General features: G+C 37.1%; 1 protein-coding gene across 11 annotated transcripts in view; it reads right to left on the bottom strand.

Moving 5' to 3' along the window:
- Nucleotides 1-20,269, bottom strand: part of MYO6 (myosin VI) — a 165,700-nt gene that overhangs the window by 21,560 nt on the left and 123,871 nt on the right. For all 11 annotated transcript variants that reach the window (XM_065543812.2, XM_065543811.2, XM_074037612.1 and 8 more), the window contains 8 exons: nucleotides 18,041-18,134; nucleotides 11,771-11,901; nucleotides 11,604-11,681; nucleotides 9,926-10,055; nucleotides 6,026-6,116; nucleotides 5,118-5,268; nucleotides 2,002-2,210; nucleotides 974-1,052 (listed from right to left, as the gene is read on the bottom strand). In XM_065543812.2, coding sequence (XP_065399884.1) covers nucleotides 974-1,052; nucleotides 2,002-2,210; nucleotides 5,118-5,268; nucleotides 6,026-6,116; nucleotides 9,926-10,055; nucleotides 11,604-11,681; nucleotides 11,771-11,901; nucleotides 18,041-18,134 — 963 coding nt within the window. The remainder of the gene's footprint in view (nucleotides 1-973; nucleotides 1,053-2,001; nucleotides 2,211-5,117; nucleotides 5,269-6,025; nucleotides 6,117-9,925; nucleotides 10,056-11,603; nucleotides 11,682-11,770; nucleotides 11,902-18,040; nucleotides 18,135-20,269) is intronic.

A 20,269-nucleotide genomic window follows, 5' to 3' on the forward strand; every position in this document is an offset into this window, starting at 1 on the left:
AAACATCATATGAGTATCTTAGGCATCCCATTAACACTAGCACCTACAGAGCAGATGTCAGGAATTTAAAGTTTGGGTTATGCTTAGGATATATTATGAAAGCCATGACAAACAGAAACTCAAATACATGAGCAATTTATTCTTAACAAGGGACTTTTTAAAAACTAGGGGTGGAGAGAGAATCTCAATCCTAATTTATTAATACCAGTATCTACAAAGTTGTATGATATTTTAAAACTTAACATTTTAAGTGAATTTTCATTTGACTCTCCGCTAGGTACAATAACAATTATTAATATTTATTGAGGTACACAGTGTTCAAAATGCTTTAACATGTATTAACTATCAAATGCTCGCAACTATTATCTATCCACATTCTACAAAGAGAAAACTGTGACCCAAGTTACCCACTATAATCTGTACAATGTTACAATTTCTGTCAGTGACTGATCCTGGATTTGAACCCACTTCCCTAGTTCCAAAGTCCATTCCCACAACCACTTCAAAAACTGGCCTTTGGTCTCTGGGATAAACTAGTAACAGCTTATCTAGCGAATCAAGATCTCATTTACACTTCCTTTGTAGGTTCCATTTTATTTTATTTTATTTTATTTTATTTTATTTTATTTTATTTTATTTTATTTATTTTTGAGACAGAGTCTCACTCTGTTGCCCAGGCTGGAGTGCAGTGGTGCCATCTCGGCTCACTGCAAGCTCCGCCTCCCAGGTTCACATCATTCTCCTGCCTCAACCTCCCAATTAGCTGGGACTACAAGTGCCCGTCACCACACCCAGCTAATTTGGTTTTTTTAGTAGAGATGAGGTTTCACCACGTTAGCCAGGATGGTCTCGATCTTCTGACCTCGTGATCCGTCCGCCTCGGCCTCCCAAAGAGCTGGGATTACAGGCATGAGCCACAGCGCCCGGCCTGTAGGTTTCATTTTAATAGAAATTCAATCCAGTAAGTACGTACTTGAATACGTTTTTCATCATCTTCCCTTTTCTTTCTCTCTTCTTCTTCTTGTTTTCTCTTTGCTTCCATCTCAAGTTTCCTAATAAAAAATAGAAAACTCTTCAAAAATTTAACAGAAAATAAGGAATCCTTCAGAAGACAATTTAACTATTATTTACTAATAAAGGCAACAGATTGGGAATGCAAATTAACCTCCTGGCCACATATATCAACTTATTTTGAATAAAATAAAATTTAACTCTATTGACAATAATTCTTAAATAAAACAAATGTAATTGTATTCTATAACTTTTAACACCTCTAGATTAATGTGATTACAAAGCCTGGCTGTAAGGTCCTGATTAAAGATGCTTCCCTTTACTCCCTCTCCAACTCAACAACTCATCCATTCTCTCTACCCTATCATGGCAATCTTTCAAAATGTTACCAGTTTTAAAACTGCAGAAAAGTAGGAATGTCATTTACCTAGCTTAGAAAACAATAAACAAATCATAGCTTTAAAAAGAAGAAAATCCTCAGGTATAAGAGTCTAACTAAAATTCAGATTATAGTTAAAATTATTTTATGTTATCATTATAAAATGAGCTTATTTTCTCAATTTTCAAACTTATTACAAAATTAGTTCATTAAAATAAGAACACCATTTTAAGAATTGTCAGCTTGGCACGGTTGCTCACGCCTGTAATCCCAGCACTTTGGGAGGCCGAGGCGGGCGGATCCCCTGAGGTCAGGAGTTTGAGACCAGCCTAGCCAACACAGTGAAACCCCGTCTCTAATACAAATACAAAAATTAGCCAGGCGTGGTGGTGTGTGCCTGTAGTCCCATCTACTCAGGAGGTGAGGCAGGAGAATCAATTGAACCCGAGAGGCAAAGTGCAGTAAGCCGAGATCACGCCACTGCACAGCCTGGGTGACAGAGCGAGACCCTGTCTCAAAAACAAAACAAAAAAAAGAACTGTCATTAACCACTGTGAATACCAATAATTCACTATTTAAGTCTCTTATTCAAAATAATATAAATGCCTCACATCCGCCTTTCCTCCTCTTCCTTTCTTCGACGTTTTTCATCTTCTTCACGTCTTTTTCTTTCCTTTTCCATTTCTTCTTGAATACGCCTCAGCCTTTCTGCTTCCTCTTCCTGCTGTTTTTTTTTCTGTAATGCACTGAGGAGTTGCTCTGAGCTTTTAACCAGTGCATCATATTCTTTCTGTATTTGTTCCCGTGTCATCATAGTGGACTTTAAAAAATAAAATAATAGGTACGTAAAAGCTTCTTTCTTCTGTTGCACAACAATGTGAATATACTTAACAATACTGAACTATAAAGTCAAAAATGGTTAAGATAAATTTTACGTTTTTATTTTTTTTTTACAATTTAAAATAAAAAACTACTCCAGTATGCAAATACAGCAAAAACTAGGTAAGATGGTAAGCAATATGTCCGTTATCTTTGCTATACTGTTTGTACATTAAATACTATTCAAAAAATGTTTTATGTTATCTCTGCACACAAGTATTAGACATCAATTAGACAGGTGTACTGTGGACAAGATAATATATTGCAGTTAAAAATTATTTCTAGGCCGGGTATGGTGGCTCATGCCTGTAATCCCAGCCCTTTGGGAGGCCGAGGTGGGCAGATCACCTGAGGTCAGGAGTTCGAGACCAGCCTGGCCAACATAGTGAAATCCTGTCTCTAACAAAAAAAATACAAAAATTAGCCAGGCATGGTGGTACACACCTGTAGTCCCAGCTACTCGGGAGGCTGAGGCAGGAGAATTGCTTGAACCCGGGAGGCGGGGGTTACAGTGAACCGAGATCACGCCACTGCACTCCAGCCTGCACAACACAGCAAGACTCTTGTCTCAAAAAGAAAACAATATTTCTTAAGTAATGATCAGCTAATTTAGCAAGAGTTTACTACTACTTTATAATAATGTTCAAATAGTACCTAGAGAATACTTTGAAAATTACTAAATATATCAAAAATTATTAGATGATTTCGCCTTCAGAAAATGTGGGTGGGTTAATTTACAACACCACATAAACAAGGATGGCCCTTGACAGATTTATAAAATCAGCTGAGTCTATTTATAGCATTTTCATTTTCCTCCAGATCTTTTTTTCCTTTCTACCTCCAAGATTGCCATTGTTTACATAAAGTATCTGCAGAAAATATAAAATGCTCACATTAAGATATTTATTATATCCCACATACTTGCGCTGACCTATGAAACTGAGAAAAAGCATTAAAACTCTAAAATATAATTGAGGAAAAGATACAAAATGTAATTAATGAAATATGAAATATAATTAACAAACACAGAAAAGTCTTCAATTCCACTAGTAATCAAATAAATAAAAATCAAAACAAAAAAAGGGGTCCCATTTTTTTCCCACAAAATTGGAGAGGAAATTGCTATTTTCACAAAATTAAGTAAATTACATTATCGTATCTATGAAGATAATGTATTAACATGGACAAGTATATAACATAATGGTAGAGATAGAAATTGAAATGTGTATTATGATTAAGAACTATGTAAACATTTATGCATAAAAGAGTGTAAGGTAAAGTAAAAACAAGTAAAATTATACTGTAAAAATAAAAGTAAAAATATACTGTGATATACAACAGTATATTAACTGAATTTGTTAATGTGGAGGTATTAAGAGGTTTTTAGTGGTTTCTCCAATTTTTTTTTTTTTTTTTAAGCCACGGGTCTGTCACCTAGGTTGGAGTGCAGTGCTGCAATCTCTGCTCACTGCAACCTCCACCTCCTGGGCTCAAGCAATCCTGTAACCTCAGCCTCCTTGGGACCACAGGCTCATGCCACCATGCCTAACTAATTTTTTGTATTTTTGGTGGAGACAAGTTTTGGCCATGTTGACCAGGTTGGTCTCTAACTCCTGAGCTCAGGTGATCCATCTGCCTGGGCCTCCCAAAGTGCTGGGAATACAGGCATGAGCCATCACATCTGGCCTCCAAATTTGTTATAATATTTATTTAATTATTTTTAGACAGAGTCTCGCTCTGTCTCCCAGGCTGGAGTGCAGTGGCACAATCTTGGCTCACTGCAACTTCTGCCTCCTGGGTTCAAGCAATTCTCCTGCCTCAGCCTCCCAAGTAGCTGCAACTACAGGCGCGTGTGACCACACCCGGCTAACTTTTGTATTTTTAGTAGAGACGGGATTTCACCATGTTGGCCAGGCTGTTCTCAACCTCCTGACCTCAAGTAATCCACCCACCTCGGCCTCCCGAAGTTCTGGGATTACAGGCGGGAGCCACCGTGCCCTGTCACTTTTATAATGGAAAAATTAGTTTCTCAAAGTAGAAAAGCATGAAACAAATTAAATTATTTGCATTCATCCTCTCACTCATGATTATGCAAGAGCTCACCAATAAAGTATGGTATTTTAGTTGCTCTTTTGTGGAAGAAACATCTGTGTTTTTTTTTTTTAATATATGTGTTTTGTGTTTTCTTTTTGCTTCAACTTTAATTTTTTTTTTTTTTTTAGATGGAGTCTCACTCTGTCGCCAGGCTGGAGTGCAGTAGCATGATCTTGGCTCACTGCAATCTCTACCTCCTGGGTTCAAGCAATTCTCTTGCCTCAGCCTCCCCAATAGCTTGAATTACAAGTGCACACCACCATGCCCAGCTAGTTTTTGTATTTTTAGTAGAGACAGGGTTTCACCATGTTGGCCAGGAAGGTCTTGATCTCCTGACCTCGTGATCCCAAAGTGCTGGGATTACAGGCATGAGCCACTGCGCATGGCCTTCAACTTTTATTTTAATTTCAGGGATGCATGTGCAGGATGTGCAGGTTTGTTACACAGGTGAACGTGTGCCATGGTGGGTTTGATGCACAGATCATCCCATCACCTACGTATAAAGTTGTGGGGAATATCTTTCTTAGCAACAGAACAAATGGCATAAAAATTATCTTCTTTAACTTTTTGCTATGAAATTTTTCAAACATTAAGCGTAGAGGTAATATGATGAGCATCTACTTGCCATCATTGGGTCTCAATACATTTTGTAATTTTGAAAAACTAAGGACCTTTACTATACAATTTCAATACCAGTAACAAAATATATTAAATTATGTAAAAAGTCAAAGTCATTTGGGTTAAAATTACGTACCTTAATTTTGGCCATCAAAGCATCAATAGAAATTTCCAGATCCTTGATCTGTTTATTCATCTCCGGTTTTCCATCTTTCAACACACTGACTACCTCATTAAATTTATCAAGTCGTTTTTTCAGTGTGCCCACCTTAACCAGGCCATCAATGCTGTAAAAATAATACTTCATTAGAGCCTAATTTCATCATTTAGTACTTTTGGCAGATTTTTCATTTATAAAATGCTAAACAGGGTATTTCACTTCCGTTTTCAATATTATCTAGTATTCTCTTTTTCAGATCTTTTGTTGAAGGCTTAAAAAATCAAATATGAGTGTGAATGACACTGATGCCTGTCAACAGGATTAAAGCCTTCTACAACTTTGAGAATTCAAATCACAGAGGACCTTAAAGGAGTTATACAAGTCTCTTTGAAAAGGTGTGATGGATCAATAGATATTCAGACTTCCAATTTTTAAGTCTAAATTAAAAATGAAAGATTCAAATAAGAAATAAAGACTAATTTATAATGGGACAATGTAATTCCTACAGATAATCTTGAAAATTTTGGTAAATACATTAGTGAGTTTTTTTTAAAAAATGTCACCTTGACATTATCAAGAAACTCAAATAACTAAAATAATCGGAATAAAAGAGCTTCTCTCAACACTTATTTCTTGTTTTATAATCTTTACACATTTTCGTATGCCACTTCAAATCCTTTTATAGAATGAGGCAAGTAATAAGGTAATAAATGAATTAACTAATTTCAAATAAATATTACAAATAGAAGACTAATATATCATCTTACGAAGAACGTGAGAAAACTCCTTGAGTATCCAAACTGCTTTTTATTATGACTTTATTATCATTTTGTATTACAGTAACTAGGTTTTGTAGAGTTCTTTTTAGGGACTATTCATCTCACCGAGGTTTGTGTCTCCTCTTGCAAAGCCACATTCGAATAGTTTTTTGCATTTTAATGCAGGCTTCAGCTCGATATTTTATTTTGTTTTTCACTATGTGTAAGAGAAAATGATAGAAAATTATTCAGTTTAAATCTAACATATATTTTTAAAAACTCATTTTCATAAAGTAATTCTCAAGAAACATAAAATCTTGTATTATATATCAGATATCAAAAACAGAAAGTTTTAACATTTTTTTGTTTGTTTTCGTTTTGACAGAGTCTCAACCCAGGCTGGAGTGCAATGGCATGATCTTGGCTCACTGCAACCTCCACCCCCCGGGTTCAAGCGATTCTCATGCCTCAGCCTCCTGAGTAGGTGGGACTACAGGCACACGCCATGCCAGGCTAATTTTTGTATTTTTATTTGAGCCAGGGTTTTGCCATGTTGGCCAGGTTGGTCTCAAATTCGTGACCTCAAGTGATTTTCCCACCTCAGCCTCCCAAAGGGCTAGGATTACAGGCGTGAGCCACCATGCCCAGCCAGTTTTAACATTTCTATAATTTCTTATTCTTCTTAAAATAAAAAGATATTGAAACCACCTGCGTAAAATTTACAATGAAGGAAATTATGTAAAAGAAATCTGACCTAACCAAGTCCATCTTGGTTCTAACCTCTAAGCTGTCCTTGTTCATTCCTGGGTGTGGGCCAAACTAGTCTTAGGAAGGAATTTAGTTTATATAGTTTAACTTTGAAACAAACACGTTAATAGCCCTTTCCCAAAATAAACCCACTTCTTGCCTGGGGAACCAGTCAGCCTTTGCAGGACTAACAAATTGGCTCCAAGATTAGAAATTACTGTTTAGGAGCCACACAGCCACCTCCCTAAATTGCTCCCATATATAACATCACATTTGTAAAACCTAACATCAGTGCTTGAGATATTTTGCAGACCTTCCAATGCACCAGCTGATGCCACCCAGATAGGTAATCTGGCCCAGCCAGTTCTATGATCCCACTCAGGAACAGAAGAAAGCAAGAAAAACTCAACTTTGACCCCCTATGATTTCATCTCCAACCCAAGCCCCTACCTACCAAATTATCCTTAAAAACTCAGATCTCCGAGTTTTCAGAGAGACTGATTTGAGTAATCATAAAACTCCAGTCTCCCACACAGCCAGCTCTACGTGAATTACTCTTTCTCTACTGCAATTCCCATCTTGATAAATCAGCTCTGTCTAGGTAGTGGGCAAGGAGAACCCACTGCGTAGTTACAATATCATGTATCTGGTTAGGCTTACATTTTAAATGCATTATTTCCTTATTATGCTACACGGCTACCTCCTAAACTGTCTTAGGCAACATACTGAATAGGTATGTCCTGAAAAAAGGATTTACCTGTCAAATGAGTGTATGAAAAGCCGTACACTACACTTCTGTTTGGAGGTTCACAATGAACACACAGAGTGAAGCCTCTGAGAATCCTACAGCAAAGAAATCTACTTAACTTCAGTTACTCAGAATTTCCTAGGATGATCTGGCCTTCAACTTTTTTTTCAGAGCTTCCTATTAACATTCCGCAAAGATCCCTGCCCGGTGACTGACTTCAGTACCACTGTAGAACACAGTCCACAAATGAATGGTGTAACAGATAATTTTATTATAATGTGTTTTCTATCATAATGCAATGTGTAAAGCTGAACGTATTAAACTACAGTAATATATTTATATTTGGAAAATGATGGGAAAAAGAGATTCTGCTTTTTTCTTTTTATATTAATAGTTCTCTTTTTATCTATGTTCACAATTGTCTAACAAAATATCTCAAAAATAATCTGTTTGCATGATTCTTTTTCATTAGGCCAAAATAATTTTCCTTTCCTACTAATAAGGAAAAAATTACTGAATCCTTTTCATGTGCCTAGCACTATTTCAGGTACTCTGATGAGTATGAGGGGCAACTGTAAATGTAATCAAGTTACTGATTCCCACACAGTTCCCAACAATTAAAGGTTTGCCACAGATCCTTAGGCAACCCCAAAATGTTCTGTCCCTCACTTTTGTTTTGGGCCAGCTATGTAACTGCTATGACCTGGCCAAACCACACACAAAAGCAGCTTAGCCCAGTATGTCAAAGGGGTTTGAAATCCTAATCCCAAAATCCATAATCTCAAATGTTGAAATCCCAAAAGGTCAAAATTCCTCAATTAAAATCCCTAACATCTAAAATCCCCAAAATCACAATCACAGGGATCATAGAAGAATTTCAAAAAGAGCAATCTCATGAAGAAAATGAATATGAACATATTCTCCAAGAAGAACCATGTCCTAAAAGAAAAAAAGCACCTATTATTCATGGTACAAGATTTCAAAATATAGTTAATGACTGAGAGAGACAGCCAGCTCTTATGGCTGGCTGTCTATAATCTATTCCTATAATACACTTTTTTGTATGTCAAACTTTCTTTTTAGTTTTGGGGTTTTTTTTTTTCTTTTTCTTTTCTTTGGTTTTATTTTCACTATCTTGAATTTTAGCATTTTTTAATTATGTAGAAATTTTTAGAGTTCTAATTTACTGTATTCATATTTTGCAAATTTAACTCCACGAAAATGCATTATCACAACATTTACTTTCTGGGTAAACACTGCGTATGTATACAAAAACACTGAAACTTCCTCAATCAGTGAACAGATGTCTTTTATCACACATCTGCACTTGTAAGAGATAAAATTTCTCAAGATCTCAGTTCTCTGGGCAACTACAAATGCAGTAGTGACTCACCATCATTTTTGACTGATCTCATCAAAAGACAGCTTGTTCATCACAGTATTTCAGATGACTGCAGTAACAAAGCTGGGTGCACAATTACCAACCACAATAATATGTGTTTATGCATTTCACCTTTTGCCCTGCTTCTTTATGAACATGGTTTGTCTGCTCCTATTATACCCATGCAACTATTGTTAGTATATGTGTTTATACTTTCAAAAATATATATGTTGTTATTTCCTATTTTATTGTGTAAAGTGGCCTATGAAGAGTTCTACCATGTTTTTACATGTTTCTCAAATCCCCGTTTAAAAATGTAAATAAATATCTTTTAAAGAATGTTTTTATTATTTTTTACAGAATCCTAGTTTTGGGACTTTCATCTTTTGAGATTTCAACACTTAGGATTATGGTGTTCAAGACTGTGTCTTTCAGGATTATGATAGACTTCCTTTCAAAGAACAGGAATTAAGAGGGGATGGTAGGGGAAGAGACTGAAACAAAAAACTGACACACCATTTCACATGATTTTGAAAGACATTCAAATAATTCAGACTTCACCTTTTTTGAAAGGAAAGTCATAAAAAGCTTCTAGTTTAGAGAGGTATCTCTAAGAAACCAGGAAAACCAGTCTGGAAGCTAATGAAATTATGCAAAAGGCGGAAAAGGACCTCACTAAGGCACTGGCAAGAAAAAGAAAGGAATGTACAGTATTTGGAGGAGGAATCAACAGGATCTGGTGACTGACAATATTTCAGGGATAAGAAAGGAAAGTCAATTACATTTGGAATTTTGGGAGTATGTGTATTGTAGATGCCATGCAGGCAGAAAGAAAAGTTCTGGTTTAAGTCTGAGAGATCAGGGGATGGTGAGGGTTGTGGGGACGAGAGAAAAGAATCAAGACAGTGAATTCCATTTTGTTAGGACACTATGAAACTGACACTCTTATAACACATTTGAATAAAGAAAATAAGTATCATACACTCAAAAAACAAAAAAAGAAAGAACATATACAAATAGGAACCTGGGACCCAGTGTGAACAAGTCTCAGTCTCTGTTGCCCAGCATCACCTCTGAGACAGCTTTACAACACTCCACAAACCATCTCTGAACAATGAAAGACCCTATAGGTGTGAAGGAAAACACCTACATTTGATGACTGAGAGTGAGCACCACTGAACTTTCTTCCAGCGACTGCATGTGAGCCAGTGATTGACTCTTTTAACCAACTCTGCTAAGTGGTCAGGGTCAGACTTCATGATCTGATCAAATTCTGCAAACTAGGAAGTGAAATAATTTAATATCAGTATTAAAATATAAATGCATTTAAACACACAAAAGACATAAAATAGAATTCAAATCCAAAATCTAACTGTCAGAAAATGGTCACATGTTAATTACATAAGCCTTGGCGGAGAATACAACAAACCCAAACATACTTGGCCACATTTTGCTTCCTTTCTTTCTTCAGGAGCTTTTTTGGAGGTAAGGGAGGTTACTTAATGCTAGGCAGCATATTCAATAACAAAAGTGAGGGGGAAATGACTTTTAAATTACAGATGGCTGGCAAGAAGACTTTATTGAGAAAAGAATGAAAAAGGACTACTGTATCTCTGAATTGGCTCACCCACATTCTCACATATCCTTATGGAGCTTTTGATAAGTGCATATTAGCTATATACTACCAGGTACCACCAAAATTATTCTGTCTCTCCTAACTCCCATTACCCACCCCCAACCTGTTTTGCAGTGGCACAATCTTGGTTCCTGCAGCCTCAACTTCCCAGGCTCAAGCAATCCTCCCACCTCAGCCTCCCAAGTAGCTGGGATAACAGGCACGTAACACCACACCCAGCTAATTTTTGTATTTTTTTTGTAGAGATGAGGTTTTGCCATGTTGTCCAAGCTGGTCTCAAACTCCTGGAACCAAGCAATCCCACTGCTTTAGCCTCCCAAAGTGCTGGGAGTATAGACATGAGCCACAGCGCCCAACCCCCATTTCCATTTTGAACAGAGATGAGAAATTGCTACTAAGTGACAGACAACACAAATAAAACAGCTAATAGCTTCTGAACTAATAAAATACATTATTTCCACTATATACCACAAAATTCCATAATGATTTCAATCCTTTACCAAATATCCCACTGCAATATTAAGAATGTCAAAAACCCATCAACCAATATAATGGCTTCTTATAGTCAAAATTTAAATTAAAGGTAACATAACGAGACTAAAGATATTTAAATCTTTGTCTTAAGCTTTCAATAAATATTTCTAATTTTTCTGTAGTTTAAACAAGAAAAAGTGCTTTCTCTATGAGACTATTAGTTCTCAAATAATTATTAAAGCTCTAAAACAACACTGTCCAAGCTGCAGTCCATGGGCCACATGTGGCCCAGAACAGCTTTGAATGAGGCCCAACACAAACTCATAAACTTTCTTAAAACATTATGAGATTTTTATTGCAATTGTTCTGTTTTTTTAGCTCATCGGCTATCATCAGTGTTAGTGTATTTTATGTGAGGCCCAGGACAATTGTTCTTCCAATGTGGCTCAGGGAAGCCAAAAGACTGGACATCTGTGCTCTAAAAATAAATGTGGAGTTTAGAATAAATATGTATGATTAAAGCTAAACAAATTATGAACATTACATATTATCTTCAACTTTTTTTTCTTTTCTGGGAAATGGTATGGGAAATGGCAATTCATGTTGTTAGTGACCATATGATTCAAGAATAATATAAATTATTAAATACTTTAAGATATTCACTAACCCCAACTATTTGTTTTCATGATGTTACACCTTAAAGTAAATGTGTATTTACCTTGCCAGGTCTAAAAAATACTTTGGTTAACCCAAACTTGTAGTCATTCTCATTTAAGCCCAAAGCTTTAAACAAAGCCTGAAAAATAAAAGTTAAAAAGTTAGTCAATTATTAATAGAAAAGACAAGTTTATAGCTAAGAAATTTCAATTTGGGTGGCATTTATACCTTACAAAATAGTCTTGGATCCAATCTTGCAAGTTTATCTGGCATATACTTTTTGTACATGTTGTAGAGTTCATGAAATGAAGCTCGTGATGGGAAACCACCCTGCATCAAGTCCAAAACAGACACCATCCCTAGATTCATGAACAAACACAAAGCACTGTCAATCACTGTTCGAAGTCCAAAGTAACTTGTGAATGATCAATTTTATAAGTTATTATTTAGAAATGGACAATTTATGAGAATTATCAGCAATTAAATATTATATAGGAAATATATTTATACTCATTATGTCCCAACTTATCCACCACCTAAAACTACTGTAGTCAAATTTCCCCTAAACCCAGTAAGACTCTTTTCTAGAGGCAAATTATTGGTCTCTAGACAGATTTAACTGGGCACAGTGGCTCATGCCTATAATCCCAGCACTTTGGGAGGCCATGCCAGGCAAACTGCTCAAGCCCAAGAGTTAGAGACTAGCCTGGGAAACATGGCAAAACCCCATCTCTACAAAAAAAGAAAAAAATAGAAAAATTAGCCAGGCATGGTGGTGCGTGCCTGTAGTCTCAGCTACTCAGGGCGCTGAGACAGGAGGATCTGAGCCAAAGGAGGTGGATGCTGCAGTGAGCCTTGCAGGACACTGTATTCTAGCCTGGGTGACAAAGTGAGACACTGTATCAAAACAAAACTAAGGAAAGATCAAGTCTAGTTTGTATCTTTTTTTCTGTTAGAAGACTCTGTGTCACAAACGCAGTATATAAGGCAAAGCCCTGTATTAAACCACTTTCAAAGGCCTGAAGTTAATTTTAGAACAAAATTCCTGAAAGAATCTCCAAAAAGTAGACACATTCCCAAGTTATCACCAGTGCATAAGGCAAACGGAAAAGAAAGAAGAGCTCACTGTTTCACTATAAAGACTGCCTTTCACTCACCTGTCAAAGCAACTAGACTACTGGGATGATTAATCTATTGGATAAATACCTATTTTCAGTATAACTCTAGTAAGTGGTTAATCTGAATCCGCAGTCAATGCAAGATTTTTAGGTCAGAAAGAGTGTAAAATAGGCAGGGAAAGGCTGAACAGCTATAAGTGATGCCAAGACTTTTATTTACAAGACCTAGATTTCAGTCTCTGAGACGATTCAAATCAACGGAGAAAATAAGATTATTCAATAAACAGTATTATAACAAACAGCAAGCCATGTGGAAAACAAAAACAACATTAGATCCTTGTCTCACTTCTTACACCAAAATAAATTACTACTGGCCAAAAATTTAAATTAAAACAAACTCCAAGGCTTTTTAAACCAGTTAATTTTTATTTTAAAGTAATCTCACAGGAAAGATGGCCTTTCCAGGCAGTCAGATTGAATTTTAACCCATTTGACTGGCAAAGTTATAAGATATCAATTAGTACTCAGAGCTAGACGCATTCTTAGTAGCAAAGTAAGCCAGTGTAACAATTTTGGATGGCAATTTGGAAATATCCCTTTGGCTCAGTAAATCTATTCTATGATTTTTCACACTTGTGGGCAAAGATATGCATGTGGACAATGTCCAGATGTCCTCTGGGTCATTGTTGGCAACAGAAAAAAAATCAGAAAAAAACTAAAATATCAATTGATTATGTTACAACCATATGATGGGATGTGAAATATTGATTTAAAAGAATAGAGCAGAGCTTAATCTAACCAGTGTAAAAAAATATATCCCAGATGTAGAGTTAAGTGGTCACCCCTAAGAGCTGAGCTTTTTTGTTACTTATATTATTCTGTACTATTTAATTTGTTACTGTGAATTTTCAATATTAATTAATGAAACACATATAAGAAATCATTCCTATGGGAAAAAAAAAAAAATCTCCAAAACTAGATTTAGCTCTAGGCTTTGCCTGGAGAAAGAAAAGTAAAGTTTGGTTAGTATCATCACAGTTTTTAGCCATTTGTATCAAATAAACAAGTACCTTTGGAAATGTACGCATCTAAGTCTCCTGGCTTGCCCTGTAGCCACAAACTATAAACTGGCTCACAGTTCATTAAGAATTTCATGGTGCTTAACAAATTACCAAGCCTACAACTGCTTTCTCAGCACTTGAAACTAGTTTACTCTTAAGATGTTTTGAAGCTTAATTTTTTTTTAACCACTAAGGCGAATACTCTGCCTTCTAAACGTTTCCATGAACTGGCTTTTACTCTTGGAGTTTGGTGAGTGGCTTCTTGGTGCAGAGCTGGCACCCCTCTTTGCTACAAGACAGGCAGCACAGCCCCAAGGTTACAGAAGGAGGAAACTTGACTTCTCTCAACCTCCCCTACTTTGCCCTGGTGTTTGCCAATCAGAAGATAGTAATTTTAGGCCGGGCATGGTGGTTCATGCCTGCAATCCCAGCACCTCAGGAGGCCGAGGCGGACAGATCACTCGAGGTCAGGAGTTCGACACCAGCCTGGCCAACATGGTGAAACTCAGTTTCTGCTAAAAATACAAGAACTAGTCATGCGTGGTGGTGGGCGCCTGTAATCCCACCTACTCAGGAGGCTGAGGCAGGAGAATCACTTGAACTTGGGTGGCAGAGGTTGCAGTGAGCCAAGACTGTACCACTGCACTCCAGCCCGGGTGACAGAGACTCTGTCTCAAAAAAAAAAAAAAAAAGTAATAGTAATTTTAGTAAAAGGTGCCTTAAATTTATTAATTCTCTTTAAAATGAAAATGGAAAGTTAAAATACAATCCAAATCTTAAATATCTTTATTTTAGAAAGCTTAATAAATATTTTTATTTCTACAACTTATTGATAATTTTTGCATATTCTCATCACCTAGCTACATGAGTGGAACAAATTCTATATCATTATTACTATTACAATATCTATTATTGGTACTTAAAAAAAATTAAAGTATAATGAATTGATATTATCTGTTAAAGTGCCAACATGTCTTAAGATGTTGAAATATACTGCTTATTGAAAGAGGAATCCTAGCTAAAGGATTCATCAGTAGCCCACTCTCTCTCCGCTAATCTAATAGCATATACAGCTAAACCTAAACAGGTGCAACTTGCCAGGACACTAGGTGTTCACTTAGGAAATAAAGAGGAATCCAAATGGGAAAAAAAATCGACTTGAAGAAAATATTACAAAAACACATCTCTACTTTATGGAAGAACACAAGAGACATGAATTACTTAATTTTCCAGTATTTGTTAGAATTAGTCACAAATAAATCTTCATATTTTCTACACTGTTCATTCCATTCAACAAATATATACTGAGTCTAGTATATGCCAGGGAAGTAGAAATGTATGTGTAAGCCAAAACAGATGCAGTTCCTGCCCTCATGGGGCTTATGGATTAAAGGAGGGGAAAAATAAATAATTATACAAGTAGTTACAAAATTTGTAACTACAACTGTGAAATAAAGGCTCTTGAGCTCAGCACCCCAAACTCAGGCTCCCCTCCAAGTCAGGAATATCAAGAAAAGCTCTCATAGGAAGTGATGACACAACTGAGATGTGAAAGATAAAGGAAACGGCGTGGCAAGAACATCCCAAACAAAGGAGGCAGCATGTGCACAGGCCCTGTGCTGGGAGGAAATATGCAGCATTTAGGGAACTAAAATGAAAGTCAGGGTGATTTGAGGACAGAGGGGAGAGAGAGAGAGAGTGGAAAGAAATGAAGCTAGGGACACAAGGGCCAGGCTCTATCGGACGTCTTCACCCTAATACTAATCTGAAGCCATCAGAGCATTTTAAGCAATAAAAGGACATGATGATTAGAGATGAGTTGTGGAGTGATAATTCTGGATGTATGTGAAAAACAGAATGAAGAGATAGGAGAATACTTAGGAAGCTACAGCAAAAATCCAGGTAAGAGATGGTGACAGCTTGGATTAGAGACTATCAGGACTCACTGTTTAGGAGGTTACATCAGCATGATTGGGGAGCCTACCTAAGGGAATATACATCTGTGCTGTTCAACTTGGCAGTCACTAGCCACATGACTACTTAAATTTAAATCTTTTAAAATCAAAATTAAGGCCAGGCATGGTGGCTCACACCTATAATCCCATCGCTTTGGGAGGCTGAGGGAGGAAGATCACTTGAGCCCAGGAGCTTGAAACCAGCCTGGGCAACATAGTGAGATCCTGTCCCTACAAAAAAAAATTTTTTTAATTAGCTGGACATGGTGGCACAATGCCTCTAGTTCCAGCTACTTGAGAGGCTGAAGCAGGAAGATCACTTGAGCCCAGGAGGTTGAGGCTGCAGTGAGCCATAATTGTGTCACTGCACTCCGGCTTGGGTAACAGAGTAAACCCTGCCCCTCCCAACCAAAAAAAAATTAAAACTAAACAAAATTTAAAATTTAGTAACTAACTCATTCCTAGCCACATTTCAAGTACTTGGGAGTCAAATGTGTCTCATGGCTACTAAATTGACAGATATGGAATATTTCCATCATTATGTAAAGGTCTTCTGGACAGTACTGACATAGAATGAGAAGAAAAACAGGTCTAACTTAAATCCTAAAAGATGATAACAAATATCCAGGTAGAAGAAAATGGGCCTGCAGGGGAATCAAGAATGGTCAGAGAATTCAAAAGAAAAGCATGGGCATAGGCCATGTCAGGAACCAAGAAAGAGTCAAATGTGGCTATGAAGTCCACTAAAATAAGGACTGCAAAAGGGACATTTGCTTCAGAACAAGGCAATCACTGGTGACCTCATCAAGGTGGGAGCTAAATTATCCCGGGGTTAAAGAGTAAGTGGAACGCATGAAGCTGAAAAAGCGAGAATAACCTATTCTTGGAGAGAAAAGAAAAACAGTAAGGAGGAGGAGGTAGCTGTAAGGGAATGTGGCTCAGAGATGAGATTTCAGCATGTTTAAATGGTAATGGGAAAGATCCATCTGAAAGGGAATAGTATGACAAACATAAACAATGCTGAAGATTCATGAAAAAGTAGGAAGAGATGGCTTTCAAGGAACTATAAGCCTCAACCAGGAAGAGAGGCAACCCCTACTTTCTTAACAGGAGGGACGGTAAAGTGGTAGGCAGAAGTGCTTGGTGGCAGACAAGAGAAGCTTTAGGATATTTAGTGAAGGAGGTAAGCCCATCTGCTAGCAGACGCGCAGAGATCTGAGGAAAGCAGGATGGGTCTGACTAATCTCTGATGAGAAACAGAACATGCTGACCAGGAAAACTTGGCAGGACAGGTTTGAGAGCCCTTTAAAGATCAGTGATGATGAATTTAACTGATGCCATCCTGTCTTGTCTATCAACCCTATGCAGATAAGAAGAAAAAACAGAATTAGATTCATCAATAGCTATGGTTTTGTGAGAAAGGTCAAGAGTAGATCCAGATTTGTGAGGCGGGGGCTGAAGCTTATACAGCTGGGGAGAGGCCTTTAGGGAAGCAGAAAATTACATGCAGGGCTTTGGAAGGGGTTTATTTAAATGAAGGACCCTGAAGCTTAAGTAACCTTAGCTTCATAGTAAATCTACCTCTCAAAGCAGCAAAATAAGGAGTCAGAGAAGAAGAAAGTGTAAGAAGTATCAGGAAGCTGAGCTGGACCAAAAGGTAAAGAAGAAAGAAGGCTGATACCTTGGGAAAAATTAGGGGTAGTGTTGGTGAGGAGGGAGGATGGGCATGACATAAAACAAACAGGGCAAGCCTGGTGCCTGAGCAAGGTCAGACACGGCAGGGTAAGGGGTAGGAAGTGATAGTTTAAGCAAAGGCATGAAGTGTCACAGACACAGAGGGAATTGTGTTTTCTTTTTTTTTTTTTTAAGTAAGTGGTGGACTGGGAAGAAAGGACAACAAAACCTACCTTCTGACCGTCATGTGTGGAATGAGAAATCAACTACTGCTGGATTGAGAAAGCTGCCTACTTAAGGAAGATCCAGTTTTGCTGTTAGAGAGTTTTCATAAATGTTTAATGTGAAATTGTTTATTTCACAATATACAATATCTCAATATTGCTCAAATAATTTGCCATCCATGCTTTTCTTTTCTTTTCTAAAACAGATCTTGCTATGTTGCCCAGGCTGGCCTTGAACTCAGGCTGAAACAGTCCTCTTGCCTCAGCCACCCAAGTAGCTGGGACTAAGGGTGTAGGCCACCCACATGTGGCTCTATACTTTTCTTATAATTAAAGAAAACAGATGAAAATTTTATTGCACTGTAAAATAATCAAGATAATGGTGAATCATTTGAAAATATCCAACCTATTAAATTGTATTTGAGCTACAACTACTAACACACAGTGACAGAGATTATGAAAATACCTGAACACTGAAGCTGAGACAGAATTTGAGCACCTTCAAAGTGGTGACTTGTCATCTTTAAGTTAGGTTTGATGCAACGAATGAAGCTCGCTCCCTAGGAAAACAGAGGTACTTTTTGTTACAATACATATAGCATCCTTATTTTTCTGTTTCTATTAATACCTGCAACTTTCAAAGCATAGTAACATTAACATATGAACCTGTAAAAGTAATTACTAAAGAACTCAAGGCTGGGCGCAATGGCTCATGCTTGTAATCCAGCATTTTGGGAGGCTGAGATGAGCAGATCACCTGAGGTCAGGAATTCAAGACCAGCCTGGCCAACATGGTGAAACCCCATCTCTATTAAAAATACAAAAATTAGCCAGGCGTGGTGGTGGGCGCCCGTAATCCCAGCTACCTGGGAGGCTTAGGTAGGAGAAATGCTTGAACCTGGGAGGTGGAGGTTGCAGTGAGCTGACATCACACCACTGCACTTTAGCCTGGGTGACAGAGTGAGACTCCATCTCAAAAATACATATATAATAACTCAAAATTTTATAAGCATACTTTTTCTGATTTAAAGTTTACAATGACTTTTTGCATTATTAATGTTACAAAAATGTTACATTTTAGATTTGAATGTTAAAAACTGTAAAATGAAAAGTCTTTCACTGTAAAGTTTAACACATTTAATTGTTTAACATATTTAAACAATACAACTTGCAGGATGACGTACATGTGATCTTTTCTATATTTAAATGTATTTATGTATGCCATATTTCTATAAGAAAATTTCCCTATGACAAAAGGAGTAAATAAAATTATGCCCCTTAAGATTTAAGCCAATGTGTAAAAGAAAACGAAACAATATTTTCAATCATTCTATTTCAAAAATACACAGTAGGTCTCTAAGTCGCACTGTTGTACATTTTAACATTTTGTTAAACAATATTTTTAAAAGCTTAAAGGCATTCATTTGGAATCAGTATCATATTATGCTGAATGAGGTAAAAAGAATACTGATTAGGTATACAATGAAATGTACTGTTGACTACTGAAATAATTAGACATCCAAATAACTGTTTCTCTTCAAAGTAGCTACCCTGCAAAACAGAAGAACTATTTCAACAATGATGCCCCCTACAAACACATTTATTTATTTATTTAATTTTTTTATTTTTATTTTTGAGAGCGAGTCTTGTTCTGTCATCCAGGTTGGAGTGCACTGGCGCGATCTTGGCTCACTGCAACCTCCGCCTCCTGGGTTCAAGTGATTCTTCTGCCTCAGCCTCCTAAGTAGCTAGGATTACAAATGTGCCCCACCATGCCCAGCTAATTTTTGTATTTTTTAGCAGAGACGAGGTTTCACCATATTGGCCAGGCTGGTCTCAAACTCCTGACCTCAAGTGATCCACCCGCCTCAGACTTCCCAAAGTGCTGGGGATTATAAATGTAAGCCATGGCACCCAGCCCACAAACACTTTTAGAACACGTTTTAGAAATCCTTTTTTTCTATAAATCACAAAGTAATCTCATAATTTTAGAGCAGCACTCTATCTAAGAAATAAAAATAAAATACTCTCTTCATCAGTCTTGGATTTTAAAGATACATGGCCTTAAGAGATAGATATTTGCAGCCAAAGAAGATATTAAAAAGATTTTTAATGGTTCCAAAAATAAATCTGACAGTAAGTTAAGCAACAATAATACTGATATAATAAATGGCTATTCAAAACGACTATTTGAAAAAGCATATGCAAGTTCTAACCAGGTGCCGTGGCTCATGCCTGAAATGCCAGCACTTTGGGAGGTCAAGTCAGGCAGATCACTTGAGTCCAGGGGTTCAAGACCAGCCTGGCAAACATAGCGAAACCTCATATCTACAAAAAATACAAAAATGAGCCAGGACCGGTGGTATATGTCCATAGTCCCAGCTACTTGGGAGGCTGAGGTGGGAGGACCACTTGAACCTGAGAGGTGGAGGCTGCAGTGAGTTGTGATTACACCACTGCACTCCAGCCTGGGCGAGAGAATTGAGACTTTGTCTCAAACACAAAAACAAAATTTCAAGTTCTGTGGATTTCTGTAAAAAATAAGTCTTACTTTAGAATTATGCTTCATTTATATAAACCACATATGAAATTTCTGTCTATGATGTTTTTCTCATTTTAGAAAATGGGGTGAATTACTAAAATGTATAGTTAAAAAACAGGCTTCTAATAAATGTTGCCTCTATAGCGGGGCGCA

Source organism: Macaca fascicularis, chromosome 4 (genome assembly GCF_037993035.2).
Source record: "Macaca fascicularis isolate 582-1 chromosome 4, T2T-MFA8v1.1".
In the NCBI taxonomy this organism is placed as follows: domain Eukaryota; kingdom Metazoa; phylum Chordata; class Mammalia; order Primates; family Cercopithecidae; genus Macaca; species Macaca fascicularis.